This window comes from Anser anser (assembly GCF_964211835.1).
Source record: "Anser anser genome assembly, chromosome: 1".
Taxonomy (NCBI): Eukaryota; Metazoa; Chordata; class Aves; order Anseriformes; family Anatidae; genus Anser; species Anser anser.
In genome coordinates, this window is record NC_139720.1 from 133,298,843 (window position 1) to 133,318,633 (window position 19,791).

General features: G+C 41.7%; 1 protein-coding gene across 6 annotated transcripts in view; it reads right to left on the bottom strand.

The window, feature by feature from the left end:
* The window catches only part of SHROOM2 (shroom family member 2), a 126,888-nt gene that overhangs the window by 27,500 nt on the left and 79,597 nt on the right, over positions 1–19,791 (bottom strand). For all 6 annotated transcript variants that reach the window (XM_083826948.1, XM_083826952.1, XM_083826947.1 and 3 more), the window contains 2 exons: positions 12,473–15,122; positions 10,462–10,565 (listed from right to left, as the gene is read on the bottom strand). In XM_083826948.1, the coding sequence (XP_083683074.1) occupies positions 10,462–10,565; positions 12,473–15,122 (2,754 nt within the window). The remainder of the gene's footprint in view (positions 1–10,461; positions 10,566–12,472; positions 15,123–19,791) is intronic.

The following is a 19,791-nucleotide window of genomic DNA, read 5'->3' on the forward strand; positions in this document are numbered from 1 at the left end:
ACACTGATACCTAGTTAATCCACTCCCCTATTTTTTTTGTCTCCCAAAGCTGTCAATTTGACTTCAATATATATAGAAAGACTTCAAGAAAAGTCATTCTACCTTTACTGTTTACATAAAGCAAGGCAAGTGGTTAACAGCTTGTAACAAGTCTGCGTGTCCCCTACAGAGAAATGGAAGTTCCAGTTACCGCTTTATTTTTTAGCACAAAACTTTACTCAAATTTACTGGCATAAACAGTCTTATGCATGATAGCAAATCATAATCCGCGTTGCCTAAGGGCTTCTAGTAGAAGGCGAACACTTCACAGGGTAGCTTTTACTACAAGGACAGTAAGTCATGCCATATGTTCAGAGCATAGGAACTGCAGCACCGAAGAGACAAATCAGTCACCTATTTCCAAAAATGTTTTCCAACAAGTTATTTTGGGGAAAATAGAATCTGTAATATATCAGTGTATGATGCTTTTATGGATATAACCACTAGAGATGACCTTACGTTATCTCTAATCTCCCTACTCCACTTTTATCATTGAAATAGCCACAAGAAGATAGCTGGGTATCAAGTGATGCAACTAAAACGTAGTCTTTAGATAGTCTTCATTCTAATCCTCTTTCCAGGGAAAGCAGTAAAACCACACCAGAACAGCAACAAAAAAGAACAGAAGCTTACAAATTGAACTCTGTCTCTCTCTCCACTTTCTCATGTGCCACTCCTGTTGATCGCACCCAGCTTTAATACCTACAGAATCACACCTAGGGCTTCTCTCGGTTTCTAACATTTGCTAACACTCACCGTTGGGGGTGGGGGAAGGAAGTTTTCCTAAGCAGAAGCTACGCTCCAACACTTCCTTTTTCAGGCCACCGTGTCCTTGCATACCCCTAGCTGTCACTGCATGCACAGATGTGCCAACGGCAATTAAATAAAAGGAACTTCGTTCAGTAATAAGAAGCTGGAAGTAGAAAAAAGGGGTTATGTGAAGTGGGGTGGCTACCGCCGAGCTAACAGAGAGGAACGCAGAATTCACCTAACAAAAAGGTAGAGGGGAAAAACACACTTTTAGAGGTGTGGGGAAGAGGCATTTGGATGGGGGAGAAACAGGGCTACGTTTCTGTATTGCAGAGGCAAGCGCAGGCTTTGGAGACAGTCCAGCACCCATTTAATGAGATCCAGCAGCTGCTGGTGAGTCAGAGCGGAGCATCGCAAGGCCTTGCAGGACATGCACCTGACAGTCGCTGGGCTTGTCACTTGCTAGGAGAATTAAGAATGGGGGGGCAATGGGAGTAGTCTGTAAGGTTTGTCTGAATTGCAGGACTGACCCATTGTGTAACACGGGAAGAAAGGATGGATGGATGGATCTTCTGGGGGAGCGTGCGAGAGTCAAGAGCAGAACCAAGAGGTAACAGTGGTAGAAGGCATCTTCATTAGCACTCATTTAGCCACAACCAGTTCTAGACCACAAAATAATGCACCTGGGATGCTCTTGAAGAGCCACAAACCTCTTAGCTGAAGCAGCTCTGAAAGTTTAAAAGTGGACAACAGAAGGCAAAAAAGAGTACAGTGGGACAATTTAACATGCAACTCCTGACTTGATCCTGAGGTATGAAAAGAATCTGGTTCAAAACATTGCCACTGAGGAGCTACCCTGTGCCAGTGGCCATATGTATTTAGATTAATCATTCTTGAAAGAGCAAGAATCCACACTGTGGTATTTAATTTTGAAAAGGGCATCTACATACTGGAGAGGAATATTTTTTAAAAGAACATTACACCAGATGGTGTAAGGCTAAGAGATAACACGTAACTGAAGATAAAATATGTGAAATTTAGAGCAAATACACAATACCTACCAACAAAGCAGAAGACCACCCTTTTTTCTCCCCTCTCTCTTCCTCTTCCCTTTGAAAGGCTGGATTAAATAGTAATTAAAATGGTATCCACCAGAGAATTGAAGCCTCACCCATATGAGGAAAATTCAGAACCACTCTAGCAAAACGTTGATAAATACACGAATGAGGTAAAACTTCTTAAAGGCTTTAGGGAGGGGAGAAAAAAAAAAAAAGCTTCTTCAAACATACCAGCAACCAGACAGATTATAGGGAGAAAGAACAATAGTAAGAGTACTAAGGAAATAAGGCATGAGATAAAGTCTACTTGACTCCCTTCACATTTGTGAGAGCAAAGAACAACCCATGTAGGAATTATTTTCAACTAACTGGCGAGGAAGATACCAAAGGATGAGGTCCACAATTCATTGGGTTGCCAAGAGTTACCAGGTCTAGATGAAAATCACCTTAAACTCACATAGGAAATTGTTGAACTAGTAGCTGTGATGCACAACTATCCATTTGTACAGTACCTGGACAACGGTTTGAGCAAAGTGACACATGCAGCGTTTGGGGAAGGAAGATGTGAGGCTACTAAGGAGAGTAAGAGGAAGAGAGCAAGAGTAAAAATACATATATTCATCATGAATCCGGAGAACTTCAGATCTGTAAATTTAATATTTAAATTAAGCAAACAAGTAGAAATTATATAAAGAGATTCAGTAGATGCACAAACTGGCATGTTAAAAAGACTACTACTCATGTGGGCTCATGCAGAAAAGCTGTGCCTCAAATGCATTACTCTTCTTAGACAGGTCACTACATATGTGGACAACAGAGACCTGGACGACAGAGACTATTCTGAGTTTTAAAAGATTCTCAAAAAAACCCCACAACTATCTCCAGAGGCTCCTGCAACTTTACCTGCCATCGGACAAAGTCCTCTCTTTCATCATCACATGACAGACAGCAGTGCTTCCCGTACCTAGGTGATTTACAAAAGGGGTGAAAAAGAAGGCGGCAACAGCTCTTGGTGAGAGGACTTTCTATCACTGAGTGAACGGGTCACAAAACAACAGATGAAATTCAGACTTAATAAACATAAAGTAACCCACAGGACAGCTTTTCATATACCTCAACAAAATATACAACATATACAATAATATATAACTGAAATTACTGCTATGCAGGAATGAATATCTGGGTTTCACAGACCATTCTATGAAAATATCTCAAGCAACAGCCAAAAAAAAACGAAAAAAGGTTAATCGTAGAATCGCAGAATGGTTTGGGTTGGAAGGAACCTTAAAGACCATCTGTGGTGGTTTTTACCCAGCTGGGCAGCTGAACTCCACCACAACCACTCTCTCACTCCCCCTCCTCAAGGGAAAGGGGTAGAAAATATGATGAAAAGGGCTCAAGGGTTGAGATAATGATGGGGAGATCACTCAGCAATTATTGTCATGGGAAACACAGACTCAGCATAGGAACATTAAAAAAAAATATCTGTCTATCACTAGTGGACTACAACAGCAAGAAACTAAAAGCAACCCCAGATCACGTTGCCCTCATCTACCTTCTTCCACCTCCTCTCCCTGAGCAGCACAGGGCAATGGGGGCTGCGGTCAGTCCCTGACGCTTCATCTCTGCTGCTCCTTCTCGGTCCCTCCCTGCCCCTGCTCCCCGTGGGGTCCCTCCCACGGGATGCCGTCCTGCCCGAACTGAGCCTGCGGGGGCTGCCCACAGGCAGCAGCTCTTCAGGAACTGCTCCCACACGGCTCCGTACCACGGGGTCCATCCCCCAGGAGCAAACTGCTCCAGCACAGGTCCCCTTTGCCACGTAAACCCAAGACACCACCTAATTCCAAACCACTGCCATGGCTGGGGAATACCTTCCCACCAGACCAGCTTGCTCAAAGCCCCATCCAACCCGGCCTTAAACACTTGTAGGGATGGGGCATCCACAGCTTCTTTGGGCAACCTGGTCCTGTGCCTCACCACCCTTGTAATAAACAGATTCTTCCTAATACCTAATCTAAATCTCCGCTCTTTTAGTTTAAAAGCATGTCCCTTTGTCTTATCCCTACACCCCCTGACAAAGAATCACTCTTCAGCTTTCTTGCAGGCCCCCTTTAGGTACTGGTAGGCCACTGTAAGGTCTTTGTGGAGCCTTCTCTTTTCCAGGCCGAACAACCCCAGCTCTCCTGTCTTTGTAGGAGAGGTGCTCCAGCCCTCTGATCATCCTCATGGCCCTCCTCTGGACTCATTCTAATACATCCATGTCCTTCTTGCGTTGGGGGCCCCAGAGCTGAATGCAGGGCTCCATGTGGAGTCTCACGAGAGCAGAGCAGAGGGGGAGAATCACCTCCCTTGACCTGCTGCCCCTGCTTCTGATGCAGCCCAGGATACAGCTGGCTTTCTGGGCTGCAAGTGAACACTGATGGCATGTGTTGAGTTTTTCATCCACCAGTACCTTCAAGTCCTTCTCCACAGGGCTTCTATCTATCCACTCATTGCCCAGTCTGTATTCACGTTTGTGATTGTCCCAACCCAGGTGTGAGACCTTGCAATGGGCCTTGTTGAACATCATGAGGTTTGCACAGGCCCACCTCTCAAGCTTGTCAAGGTCCCTCTGGATGGCATCCCTCCAGCATGTCAACCACACCATGCAACTTGGTGTCACCCACGACAAGGAAACATTATGTTACCTTATGAATTCATAGTGCACCCTGAAGTTGTTGCAGTTCTCCCACTGCTCCAAAAGCAACACGGGAGATAGTGGAAAGACACGAAGAGGGCAATAAAGACGGCAAAAATCATGCATTAACCCTCTCAGAGGAACTGCCCCCTCCTGCAAAAGAGATGCTTTTCCTCACATCATCACAAATCTATAGATGGATGTCAAAAGTCAATGTGAGTCCAAAATCAGTTAGATTTTTCTGAAAAAAATAAATACACACACACACACACACATATATATATCAAGGGCTGTTAACAACAAATATTTAGGATTGCACCTCTTAGATGCAGATAACCAGAGGCTGGGCAAGGATACCTGGAAGCATGGCTCTGTGTTAGCCTTGTTTTTATTTTCTCTGAGCATCTGCTACTCCTCAGTTAGACAAAGGAAACCTGACTGGGAAGACGTTTGGCTTGGCCTAGCACGACTGTTTTTTAAGAATCAGCTTCTTTCATATACGAGGGATTCTAGGTTACAGTATCTCACAGTGTGATAGTTATTCAGCTATTATTAGTCAGTCAAATACACTAATATACTGGAAGGACATAGTGGTTCGTGGCAATAAAACTTGTAATAATGACAAGTGTTTACAGATATCTAAGAAAATGAAAGGCTTGGGACTTCTAACACATAAACACACGCTGATGGCCTTACTCTCCTTTGTTCTTTATATGAATGGGAAGAGCTACAGAAGTGTTTTTTCAGCTTCAGACCAGGAAAATACATACTTTAAAACAGCCCAAGATTGCACTGGATCATCTATTAGACTGTATCATACACATGATGACATCAGTGGCAAAAAGGTGGTCTGATAGATGCATTAACAATCTGCATCTTACTGATAAAGAGCTGCAAGTGTAAATAGAAAGGGCGTCAGCAGCTCATGTTCTTAAAATCTGTGTTACTAGCTAAGAACCCGGGAGGAGGATAAGCACGCTAGCTCTCCTGCACTGCCTCCAGATGACGACAGAGAGCTGCACGCAAGCTGCTGGTAGGGGAAAGCTGTTCTGGCTGAGTGAAAAGCACGTCTTCTCATTTTAACTCAATCTCCCTCGAAAACGAGCGCTTAAAGGTTTAAGTCCTTATTATGGCAGTCCTTATTATAGTTAAACTGATTTTAAAAAGAGGACACTTCACAAGCTCTTGAAAAAAATGAGTATGTGGAAATCGCTATTACACTGAACATTAGATCGAAAAGTAATCTCGTGCATATCGTTTTTTTTTCCTACAAAATACTACATGTTAGGTAATTCCATACTCAGCAAACTGGTAAGGAAGATTTCTTTATCAGAATGAAAAATATTACGTATTTATGTGGAAAATATCAACAACTGTAGGTGACATTTAAAGCAGAGAATTTTGACCTTTTTCTCACTGTAACATACTGAAGCTTGTTAATACATGCACGAAATGTTTGCCAGTCATTTTGCACTGATTTATAAGGAAGCAGTTGCCCAATATCAAAACATTTCTTCCTCAAAAGGAAAAGGGAGGAGAGTGAAAACATTTTGCTTATAACCTCTGGTGATGTCCTGATAAGCCCTACAATGACTGAGACGCATCCATCCTGCAATAGTCATCCAGTAAAAACATCTCAATTTGATTCTAGCAGTGTATACACAGTAAATACAGATTTAAAACTTACATTCATTATTTCACACAATGGCTGCAAGTAGAGTTCTGCTCCTGTTTAAGCAAATGGCCCTTTTGCTATAAAGAACACCCGCTTCAGGTCTTTTCTTGCATTTCAATACCTGAAGTACCTGGTTAAGCAGATACTACCATTGCATATTGCTACTTTTCTGACAGCAGAGTAAAACAAACAAACAAATTATAAAACTTAAAATTACTGGAGTTATAAAAAACTGGGTAGTTCCTAAGAACATTTCCAGTGTCTAAATTACACCATTTTTCACTGTAAACATGAAATCACACAAGAACTAGATTTGTCCAAATGTGTCATGTTGTTTTCCTCCTGCTAGCCAGCCCTTATAGCTATGTAGCCCCTACCCTTACAATGCACACAAAACAGAACAAGCTCAGAGAAATAATGATCAAAACATGCATGCATATACATACGCATATGCTTCATATATTTTATAAAGACACATATATATGAAGTATCACCCCTTTGTAAATTCTTTTCCATCTGATTCGATTCAGAAAACATAACATTATTCACATTCCTATGTTGCTGGAGATCGTTCCTCTTCCTTGCATAGTAATTCACTTATGTACTGCCTGGTCAGTGTGGAGGCTAGACATTCACTAACTCTTGGAAAATCAGATCCCTTATGAAGCACCTGGTACTGAACTCAGAAACCTGTCTGTCAGCTCCTGTTTCTTAACAGCGTCTTTGTCAAAGATTTTAGTCTTGCTTTCTCAAAATATTAAATTTGGGCGCGTAGTCTACTGAAGCATCGAGAAATGGCTTTCAATCTGTTCCTGTATGGTGAAGGCTGTTCCTCTGCCTTCAAGAGCTTAGGTAGGAACAACTGCTAAGGCATTCAAGGTCAAAAAGAAACTTCTTATAGCATTTAATTAGAGCTGACTCATGCTGTGGTCCTGTACTTGACATGTACATGGTCCTTTATTTGACACTTATTAAATGTTGAAAGATTTTCTGTGAACTGTGATCTCATAAGTCCTTTTCAGTTTCTGAAATTATCTAATTTTTCTAGACACTGCAGAAACATTTTAGAGGGATACAAGTCAAACACTCTTAGAAAGTAAGTAAAAGCAATGACTGTGAACACCTCTAGCAGGTGGGAGTCTTAAGAATTAGATCATAAAGCACTAGCCTTTTGATGCAGACCTTTTATATGTGCTGTCTGATCCTGCAAGAAGCTGCAGACTACAGGCCAGATTACACACTTCCATCTTTAAATTTTGAAGGACTATGTTAATTTAGAAATTGTGGAGATTTCTATAAGGAAGTCAGTTGTATAACCAGCTTATGTCATTAGACAAATACAGAGAGGGAGGCCTGCTTAAAGGACAAACTTTACATGTCAGAAGCTAAACTTTGGTAACTCGTTTGCAATAGAATACAATAGCATTGTTAAAAATAAAAAAGCATAAACTTTATTTCGCAGATCAGCAGAGTCATGTAACGCTTTTAAAGCAGTCCTAAAGTTAAGAGCATACTTAGAATCGCATCAAGCCACAGTATGAAAATATTCAGCTAATGTCAGATGACTACACACCTGGGAGGTTATAACAAGAGTGGTTTGCTTCTAGCTTGAGAGCTAGTAATGGCTACTATGGACCACTGCTTTGTGTTCCTATAAAAACAATACTATATGCTATTAAATACTGAAATTCAGAAGAACATGATGTAGCTCTTCCAAAAAAAGGGAGATGAAACAACCTGAATTCATTGGAAGCATTCAGTAATCTCAAAAGGGAAAAATACAGTCCAAAGATGAAAGGAGTTCACAAATGATCTTCATCAATTTTTAAAAAAACAACACACACAAAACAAAAACAAAAAACCCAAACCTTTCAGAAGTAACGCTGATTTACATTTTGCAACTGTGTGCTAAAAAAAAAATCAGAAAAATGCTGTAGCAAAATGAACCAGCAGCAAAAAGCTTAGGAGAAAAAAAAATTGCTTATCAAGCACTTTTTTGGTTTGATTTTAACCATTTGCTGTTACATTACTCCAACCCTTTTTCGTTCTAGATTCGATGTATTATAAAGACTTATGTTTCTCTTGAAAACAAACAGGAATGCTGCAATGGTATACTTTCAAAGTTCATTTAAAAAACAAATTATTCATTTTTTGCAAACCAGCCCTGAAGGGGAGAGAGGCCAGAAGTATCGTGGCATAGAGTTGGATAGTCTCTAACTCAAAGAATGCATCCATGAGTTCCAAAACTGGCTCTGAGCTTGGGTCCCTGTGAATCTAACACGAACACTGAAGGCTGGTCCCTGCGTTCAGCACAGTGATGCTGCCTCTGGTAGTAAAAAGGCAACTGTAGCACACAGACCTCAGCAGCACAAAGTAAGGGCCATCAGCAGTATAATCCAAACCAAAATTTTCAGAAGCATTATTATATATGCCCGTGAGGAAGACCTTAGGGTTGGGTGCTATTCATGTTCTAGAACGTATCACGGATTGGGTAGATTTGCTAGCTGCTTGAAGAGTGCTGGTTTTTAAAAGGAAGAAACTAAATGCCATTAGTGCAGCATCCCCCCCATCCCCACTCTCCCGCCCCAAAACAGTCACAAAATCCGTTCATTCACAATGAGTCTGGTTCCTTTTCAGCACAGGAGTGCCATATTCAAAAAAAGAGCACATCGAAACACATACTCTTCCCATAGTACAGCATCATGCAGTGCCAATTCACACTACAGGAGTTAAATGCCCAAGTAAGAGATTATATTTTTTGTTTGTTTGCTTTAAATACAGAAGACATGTAAACCCTCTGCATAACACAAGTACTGAGGGAAAGCCTGTGAAAGAGACCATTTTACAAAGCCTCCTGTAATGCAGTGAAATGGCCAAATACTACATCTGAAATACTATGTCAAAATAGGCTTCGGCTTATAAAAAAAAAGAGAAAGTTATTGCAGCTGGTGCCCAGTCATGTGATTTTCATGGATTCCACGATTATAAAGCAAGAATTGTGCTGCACAAACACTGCTAAAATGCTGGCGTAGGTGTATTATGCGCGTGCTTTTGTGACTAGGGCTCAGCAATGCTAGATGGAAATCATTTCACTTGTGCAGAGATGCTGTCTGCTCCAGGCTTATTGAGCTGCTTCCTCCCCCTCTCCCCCCTCCTTCCCTCCAGCCCAATTTCTCCTCCACACGCGTGCGCGCTCACACACACTCACTCTCAGCCTCATGTGCTACTCATTTGGAAATCACTATGGTAAGTACAAAGGGCTACATACAAAGAATTAGAAAAATAGCAGATGGTCTCTTCAGCTGGGCCATAAGCAATGCAAAATACCACATCATAAAAAAACACGAGTACTATTTTTTACCAGCTTTTACGGTCATGCATAGAGTACTTGTGTTTGCTACAGTTCAGGATTCTCTCTCCCCATGAGAAATTAACACCGCTCACAGAACTAAGGAAAGCCAGTAGAAACTATTTTCCCTATACATGTGTTTCTGGTTACAAAAAATGAGATAAAAAACTGGTGTATCTGCTCAACCCCAATTCAGCTGCCACACATCCCTTGGGCAGCCGCAGTACCAGCGATCGCTGCAATCACTGGTTACATTACAAGGGCTCCGGCAGGCTGCTAGGCACGAGGGCACCCCGCTGCACGGCAGGCATTCAAGGATTTTAGCCACATGGCGCATACAACAGCCATACATTTGTAGAGGGGCTGAAAAAAACGGTGTAGTTCAATTAAAGCCTGAACCAACAGAGAAGCGGAGTTGCTCTAACGGGAGGACAGCTTTTGATGGCTTCTGTTCATGTATCGCATTCTGTAAAGGCACGAGCACAGAAAAGTCCGATTTACAGTGCTACTGCATTCCAGCAGCATACAGCCTTTGCCAAATATAATACTGGAAGACTTTGGTAAACCTCAAGCATTTCCCCCCCCACCAAAAAACCTGTAACCGATAGATAAGAAAAAAAAACCTGTATTGTTTCAGGCACACTAGTAAGAATCATCTGGCTCTGAACAAACTATAAAATACTCAACACTCGACAATTTCTTCAAGCTCACCCTCGAGTCCCCTGAAATTTCAGTCCCGACATTAATTACATCATGCATGTAGGGGGGATGGGGAAAACAAAGGAAAAAGGTGTTGCAAAAACTCTGAAAGCATCACAGAAACATCTAACCTTGCAGCTGGGGTCAGGAAAAGATCAAATCAGAGGAGTTGTCATAAGAAATGCTTTTAAGCCAGAAATCAAGAACTGCTTACCTTAGAGCGTAGTTCTTTTCATCCAAGTTGTTAACTTTAGAGAAAGTACGCTCCCCATCTTCCTTTAAATCCTCTGCTTGCCTCCTTACTTCGACTGAGACTTCCTAAAAGTGGTTTAGAGCACAAGTAAGACACCACCAAGTCATCATGTTTCAGACTCCTGAAAAATCTATGATTATGGAACCTCTTATTTGTGGGTTTGCTCTGTTTGAATATACATGAAGTCAACAGCATAGCATGTCTTGAGCTTGTTTGGTTTTAAGTGGTATAGTATGCTATGTGACCTCTTGCACAGCGCTACAGACCTGGCTGTACTCAAGTTACTCGCCCAGTTTGCTTTGCAACTTCCATTTGGCGAAGACAAAAATACAGCAAAGAATTTACAGAAGACTTGCTTACATTTGAGAGCAGGCAAGTACGCACCGGCTTTCGAATCCCTGAGTGTGTACTTTAGTTTCTTAGTAAAACATTCAGCGCTGCTGTTCCAGAAATTTATTATCTCACTATCTTCAAACAACCACACCCAAAGCACAGCTTTGCATTACAAACACTGAACCTACAGGAAATTTAATTGCACATTAGTACTGAAATCATCCGAACCATATATGCGAAACAACATCTTTATTTACTTCAGTCTGTTGTAAGCATCTTCAATGCACTTATCACCATATTTTCCAGGTGCCTAAACAGGTGTCTGCATTTTGCCCCAGGAGGCCTATACTGAACTTAAAGGCACTGACTAATAAACCAGAAATGCATACATGGAATAGATTATATGGTGATTTTCTGCTGGGTAGGCAATTATTTAATAATTTAGTTAATTGAATTTTCAAAATAACTTCCAGGTGAGTATTTCCAGTGCTTACAACCTCTACCCTTGTAAATTACCTGCATAGTTAAGTCTGCCTGCAAAGTTCAAAAATAACTTTTGCAAAACCTGAAGAAAAAAACGTAGAGTCCACAGCTTTAGAGATGAACATATTTTGTCTCTTTCTAAGCCGTGCTCATCTTACTCCCACTATACACACATGTGCTGTGTGCATGTGCATGTATGTATGCAATGTTTTTAACAAGACAAAACAAGGAAAAAATATGCCTCCATTTTTTCTTGCAGAAGGTGAAGTTCAACCCAGGTTGAACACACTCCAACTCCTCATACATATCAGACGATCTTGTAGCAGCTTGAACAACATATTTTAAACAGAGAGCTTAAGAGACATGATTTCTCCATCTACTTCCCCTGCCACCTGCCAGCCGTTCCCCGGCCCTGCTCAGTTAAAAATTAACTTAATATTTACTTGCAAGTTACATGAACAGATATTTGGCATCTCTCTGAGGAATACATTTATAGTTCTTAAATCAAGAGAACTGACAAAAAAATTAAACACTAAGCTGTTTCTTTTTTTTTTTTCTGTAGCCTGTAGTGTAGCTTTAACATTAACAATTATTTTCTTTAATCTCTAAACTCTAGCAGGCTGAAGTTCTGTCCTATGTAGCTTTTGAATCAAGCAAGTTTCAAAGAAAAGATGAAATACATAGAAAATACTAAGACCATCAACGGAACTGGACAAAGTAGTTATTATTTCCCCTTGGAATATTTTTCCCTGTAGTTCCAGAGAACAGCTATAAGACTTAAACTGAGGAAGGCAGCAGGCAGTCACAATAATGAAGCACTCCAAGTGCAAATTGCTTTGACCTCATATCTATCTCTGCTGTAAAATAGAGGACAGTATCAAATCAACCATTTTTTTCCTTCCAGCTAGCTGCAATACAAAAGAAATTACTTTATCCAATTGCTCTTCGCTACCCTTAATTCCTGTGCAAAACAAAATCTGATCTTCCTTACTTTACTTCTGAGAGCTACCTGTAACATTTATTCCAGTAGTGACAAAAAGCTAACACTGCATGACATGTGTCACTAAACTAGATTTTTTTACCAAAATTATCTTGCTCCCCTGTCCTCTGTCTCTCTCAAGGGCAGAGAAAAGGGTAATGTGAAAGAGTCTTGTACCTGTTTGTAGAAATCAGTCGAAGGGGATGATCTAGACCTCTCGTGGGTGTACTGGGGTTTCTCGTGTTGTTCGTGGCTGGCATCAAGGATATTATCCGCTGAATGGTATCTCCCTGAACTCCTTGCCTCTATGGGCTTCCGCTGCTCTTTCCACGACGCCTGATACTCTGCAAAGGTTCCCAGGCGCTGCGGCTGTTCAGATTTCACAATCCTGTCAGCAGCCTTACTGCTGCTACCGTGGTGGACATTACCTTTGGAAGCATGTGCAGGTTCAAGTCCAGCAGAGGCTGCCCGACCTCTTCTCTCATACCATGACTCGTCTCCCTCTTGTCCACCGTATGCTTTTCTGTCAGCCCTCTCCGGCTGTCCCTCAGGCAGACTGTGGGGAGTTGGTTTCTGTGCAGACTTTCTATATGAAGGCTTACTTGTTTCTTCAAAAAATTTCCACCTGTCCGCAAACGAGCCCAAGACTTCTTCGGACGCATTGGGATGGCAATGAGCATGGCACTCATCCTCTGACATCCCCACTTCATTCATCTTCTCCGGTTCAGAGTAAGACTTCAGTTTTTGCTCTGTTGTGAACCTCTTCCTGGCTCCGATGCGCAAAACGTGATGAGCGCCACTCCCTGTAGGGTTCGGTTTAGCTTGCGTAGCCTCAAGGAATCCAGACGCATCTTCAGAAACCAAAGCCAATAATGAAGAGTTGTAACTACCAGCTTTCCGTTCTGGTGACCTGGGGGGATATTCAGCAGGGCTGGGCTCCAAGTCCCGCCGTTTGAAGGAAGTTGCCCGCAGAACCCTGGCCTGTGCTTCCTTTAGGTGATCTTTGTAGGTGCTAGTAAAGCTGGTATCCGGGGAGGCATTTACATTTTCTGATGAATCTGGCTTCCAGTTCTCATTGCTCTCCTCTGTCTCACACGACCCTATTAAAGTAGCCGTGCTTCTGCTTTTCTGCAGCTTTGCTCTTCTCATTTGGATCTCATTTCTCAGGGTTGTTGCAAAACGATCGCTCCTTCGTGCCTGTTTAGACAAGTGAGTGTCAAATGGGGGCTGTCGCTCTGTTACAGCTTCTGGGCTGTTGTCAGATTGTTTTTTCCCTTCCTGAGCCAAAGAGTGCAACATCGGGGTCCTCTGCGGAGAAATCTTGCTACTCTCGTCTTTCCCCCACCTAAAATCTTTCTGAGCAGCTCTGTTCTCAGTGGTAAGGACACAGCCCTTTACATACTCCTGTTGACAGTACTTAGCTTCACTTTCATCGAAGCTGCTCTCAAAGCTTTTCTTTTGCCCAGACTTTTCAGCATGATTGGGTTTTTTAGCCTCTTCTACTATGGCAGATCTAACATCCCCCTCTCTGTCCACTGTGTAATGACTACTGTTCTCACATCCTTCCAGAGAAGATTCAACAGATTGTTGAGGTAGATAGTATTTTGGTTTTTGGACCATAGTGACAACTGCAGGGTTTTCATAAGGTCCAAGAGATGCATCAGCCCCCACTGCAGGTTTCCAGCTGTCATCCTTGAGCTGCAGTGGCTTTGAACTTCCCTGAGCAGGCTGTTTTGCTGTCACACAATAATAGCGACTCTGTCCAGTGTTGTCCACCTTCTGTTCAGCAGCACTGTTTGAAGAAGAGCACGTGTTGAGCAGCCTGGTGTGGTTTAGACTGTATCCATGAAAATGATCAGTAGGTAACTCCTGAATGCCGCTATAGGAAAGAAAAGGTTGCTGCTCTTTAGGCGCAGCTAACATTCTTGCATTGTGAAAAAAAGTGCTTTCATCACTGTACTGGTGCTGGTGGTGGTAACTGTAAGTGGGCTGTGCAAACCGAACATCAGTACTGGACAAGGACGACTGCAGCTTGCTCGCAGTTCCCGTGCTACTGTTGTACCTTTCAGCAGCTGCAGAAAAAGTATGTTCTGAACTGAGATCAGATTTATAATTCGAGCCGCTGACCCTCCTGTCACACGCTCTGGAAGGCCGCCGTTGCTGCTCCACAGTTTCTGAGTTCCAGTCATTCCTGGGCTGAGATCGGTTCAGGGCTGTAAAGTGCTGCGTGCTGGCACCCTCTGAGTACACAGGGCCCTGGGCTTTCTCATGGCCTTTGGTAGCAGCAAAGCTGTCACTACGAAGAGGTGGAGGTGGTGGGGGAGGAGAGGAAGACTTCCTCTTATCAGGAACAAACCAGACGGGTCCAAAACTAGATCTTCCAGAGCCAGCGAGCTTGACATCAGGGTGTTCCTCTATTCTAGGACTTTTGTTATTCTCGTACTGGACGGGGGCTGGCAAATATCCAGGTTTGTCCTCTATTCCACTGTTATCGTTCAAGAACTGTCCAGACTTGTTTCCTTGTTTAGCAGTCTCCCAGTGACCTACTTTGTACAGCATGTTCTCTGTTGAGGAAGTGTCTGCAGTGGACAGAGTGTGGTCAGGGGTGCTAGAACTTGTGGAGAAGGACCCGTAGGCTGAATCCCGCTTACTTTGGCTCCCTAGATGATCAATGCTACTGTTAGACCTTGCAGAAGAAAGTCTCCCGTACTGGGCTACTTGTGGAGTTTGGTCCCAGCTGTCCATACTTCCCAAAGAACTGAACTGGTCAGAAGCACGATGTAGATTTGACTGATCCCAGGAGTTTGACAGGTCATGAGAAGAACAACTGTGGTAGGAAACAAATAGAAAAACAATAAATACAGCTGTCAAAAAATCCCACGATATAATTACAAAAATCTGGACACCGATTTTATTAACATTGTGACACAACAGTCACTCGGGACAACCTACAAACATTAGAAGTTTGGACACAAAGTCATGGCTTAACCCTTCTATTTTGCCACTGATTCAAAGCTTGAAACCTGAAAAACTATCTGGCATTTCCTTCCTACCTTTACCACTAAGTAATACACATTTATCTCCTTGAAGGTTCTCCTTTCTCTGAGCAAACTGTTGATTTTGCTGACTTTTAAACCAATTTGATCCCCATTAGATCCCTTTTTCTCTGGACAAACACCAAGTTACTTTGCAGCTTATTTTCCAGGCACCCTGATTCCTCCAGCTACTAAACTTGTGTACTTCACTGTTCACATTTTGGAAATTTACTTCTTCAGCCCATAAACTTAATCCTTTGTCTTGCTTATCCAAATCTGCCCCTTCATGTAATATTTTAATTTCAAAATGAAGGCTCACTATAGACATTAGCCTCAAATTCCACCATTTGAGTTCTGAGCCTCCACGTGTACCTTACTAATATGCTCTTAAACCACTCTCAGTATGACGCTAGTACAAAAATGTCATTCAATTCCGTCCAGTTCCACAACATTGACAGAAAAACTCCCAGAGGAGATGCTAGAGTAATTTAATTTCTACATGGCTGATACTAAACTTATAACCTTTCTTTAGAAATCCTTATCATCACCTCTCTGTCACTCCCTCCTGTACAGAAAATTCATCTTTGACACTGCACTTTCTCTGGCTCGTTTGCCTAGACACTATTTCAAAATCTTGCTGCTTCTGTTGTCTTCCTACACACAATCAGCTTTGTTTTGTTTCTTTCTTCTCAAGCTCTTTCCTTTTGTATCTTTCACAGCACCCACCTCCTGCCAATCCAACACACTGATGCCGAGACAATAGTCTTCTCAACTATTCCCACTTCTTCCTGTCTGAACTTCACTGCCAGCCCCTCCTGCTTTTATGTACCAAATTCAATTCCTGTCCTTGCATGCAAAGCCCCTTGGTAGAAATCCAGAATTGTTCCACTTCCCTGTAGCTATAATTATATGAAGCATCTATCAAATCTTGTGCAGTAAAGTAACCTGTGAAAGCTCCTAATGAAATTAGATTAGTCCACATAAAAATGTCACAAAGAGTGACACAGATTTTTTTTTTCTGTCAAAAATACTGCAAAAAGACAACTAAACAGTTCTTTGGAATTTAGTTTTAAGATAGGAATTGCAGGGTTTTTTTATATTACTATAGCCTTTGATTTTTTTTTAAATAAAATATGGTCAAAAATAACTTAGGGGAAGTAAGGGAAAGTATACTTTGCATTTACTTTCTAAAAGCATTTTTTTGACAAGATAAACTAGCAGTGGCCTCATCTGATACGTTTTTTAGTTCTTTCACTTTCAGCATTTCAAAACGTTTCACTTAATACTTAAAAAGTCTTAACTTTCTTCCTAAGCAGATACTACGGGTCACATAAAAAGTGTCTTAGTCATTAGGATCTCTGTTTTTAGTGAAGAATGTAAGTGATGTTCCTATGAATTGCTGTTTTTTTTTTTGTTTGTTTGTTTTGTTTTGTTTTAATTTACCCCCCTCTTCAGGACTAAGATGATGCTTGGCATTGATTAAGGATGATACTTGCACAAGAGAGCCTCTATTTACAACCTACAGATCTGATATCAAATGTGAAGCAGAGATCATCAGCATGAGTTCACAGCTCTGCCAGAAAACCCTTCATGGAAATCTAACAGATGCAAGAAAAACTTCATAGGAAAGGCAGCACAGTTTCTGGTGGTGTGTTACTGCAAAGCTTGGCCTCCCACGGTCCTTACCTGCGGGGCAATACTCCCACACAGTCTGGCATAGGATAGAGTCCAAAAGCCATTTCTATTGACAGTCTGGCATCCCAGGCTATCCTTCTCTCAATGGCATTTTTTCAGAGCAGGTTCATAAATGGACGTGTACTGTTGGCTTAAGACTGACAGGTAAATTCCTGGAATGATCTGCAAGTACCTTTATTTGGTCATGTTGGCCAAGGGGCACACCCCAAACCCAGGGCATGAGTTTCTGCTCCTGGGCCCTCCCAGAAATGACATCATCTCAGCAAATCAGGCAGCATTCAGACCAGACTAACTTCCCTCAAAAATTCAGTTTAAGCAGCCTTCTCAAAGCTTACTTGCCTCACATTCACACCTGTAAGACTGTAACAAAGTAATAGAGGTTACTGTTTTCAACTACACATCTGGGTAAAACAAAGAAAAATACTAGCATATCCTAGTGGAAGACAACGCAGGGCCTACACTTATAGCAACTCAAGATGGTTCATATCCACACCTTCCAGGAAAGTGCCAGCAGCCATAGCCTAGTGTGGGCTAGGAAGAAAAGTCTTCATCCACTTTGGTAAGCTGTGACATCTGTGAAGATGACAGAAGACGACTCACAACGGGAAATTAAGGCATCAAACCCTTAGAAGGTCTGACTTGCTAGCTCTGCTATTCAGAAATGTTCTTGGCACCCACACCTAGCGCAGTGATCCCTAGGTAGTTTACAGTTTTTGCACAAAAGTCATACGATAAAAACACAGACAGAATGGCAGATGTGGAGCTCAGGGCCCCAGAACTACTCTCACTCCTACCTACAGAAGTCTCTTCTGCTCTTTCTTCCCGTAGCTTCACACACCTTCTCAAAGGTCTGAATTCAGTGGGCAGGCCAAGAAAAATACAACCAAACCAATCAACCAAACAAAAAAAACAACAGACCCATGCCTTAATCTAGCATCTACCTAGGTAGTAAAGACTATTTTCAGAAGGTTGACTTGAGCAGCTGTCCCTTCCCCACTCTGAAATCCAGGTATATCCTGCTTGGAAGAGAGCCACAGCATCTCTCCTCCTGGCTGAACTCCACATTTTACATGTGATTTGATTCTCACACTCACAGAGAGAACTGAGGCATGCACATTCAGAGGAGATTTTAGGCTGTGAGTACCAGTTTCAGACGCTTAGCTCAAGGACGGCCCTGAAATTCCAGAAGAGGCACAAGGATGAGATCCTCAGGCTAGAAAGATCCCTTCCTCGAGCTATTTGTATTATCTCCTTACGTACTGCTCCTTTCAGGTACTGATTAGCCTGAATCCCATTCAGCTTGGTGCTGAAACATGCTGCTTTTGTGGATTGTGCCTTGAAAGTGGGGAATCCCTGAGGCTATTCGCATTTTTTTTATTTATTTTTTTTTTAAGACTAGCAAACCCAAAGAAAGCTACTTTGCAACTGGGATCCTCAAAATACCCAAATCCTTTGGCTGGCACTCTGGGAGTGCTGGATTTCCAGGAGCCACAATCTGAATTCAGCTTGGTCATGGAAACCGTCTTGGGCAACAGACAGCAGGAGTGACAAATCTCCCAGGTAAATCACCTTTTGGCAGCCAAGCTTTCAAGTGGGCAGCACAGGTGGTTGAGGGGTTCAGGAGTAGTAATGTCCTTGGAACGCTGGTGTTAGACTGCGCTGAAACCACTGCACCTTCTAGTACCACCTGAGAAAGTAGTTTGCCCTTTCTGTTATCATTAACGTCTGTCAGCAGCTGCTGCTATTTATGATACACTAGAGGAGGGGATTGCTCCAGTCCCCTCCTCCCGTTCCTTTATACTGAAACTCACCTGCTAGAAGTTCATTGCAAAGTGCACTTGAATCAAATTAAAGATAAATAAATATTTTAAATATCACCAGCTCCTATCAAATCACACTCTCAGAAATGTGTCTTGTAATATCTTAACTTTCACAATGTTCAAGGACAACCATCAGGAAGAGCAGGAAGCATGTAACAATTTACATTTCAATCAAAAGACTTAGTTGACAAAGTAAAAATACTCTCAAATTAGCATTGCAACCAAGAATTCTAAGTCTGTAAGGAATTTGTGAATTTTGTTTCTTGTACAAGAACTCTTACTGTCTTTAATCTATAAATCTAGTTCAGCCTATTTACAGAAATTTTAAGTACAAACTCTACTAGTCAATGTAAGACAGGAACAACTATAATCAAGGATTTGAGAAAAATAATGTGCTAAAAGTTCTGCTAATGAAGTATTATGAAAAGCATTTTGAAAACCATTTCTTTCTAAATGCTAATTTTCCCATTTTATGCAGGGGCAGATAGCAAGTTATTTTAAAAACAGTAAGAAACTTCAAAAGAAATCAAACAATGTAAAAAAGGTTGTACAAATGGTATAAAATAAAATCTTACAGTATGAATGTTCTTCTGTTGCTTTAAAGAGCACGGTAAGTTAACATCAAGAAGCAAAGACGAAGAATATACAGTTAGGAAGCAGAGAAAGCACAAGGTTACTTTCCAAACGGAGAAGGTGTATAAGAATGATTTTATATAATGCCTAGAATAACTATGGCCCAATATGAATTGTTTGGAGAAGAATAAATAAATAAATAAATAAATAAAACAAATGGACTAAAATCCTTGTGAAAATGCTGAAGGATGTCACCTAAAAGCAGGAACCAAACAAAAACCTGTAACCAGATGCAAACAGGCATTATTTAAAATTTCACAACTAAAACTACACGAGTGCCAGCCTTTCTTCCACAGTACTGAATGAGACCTAA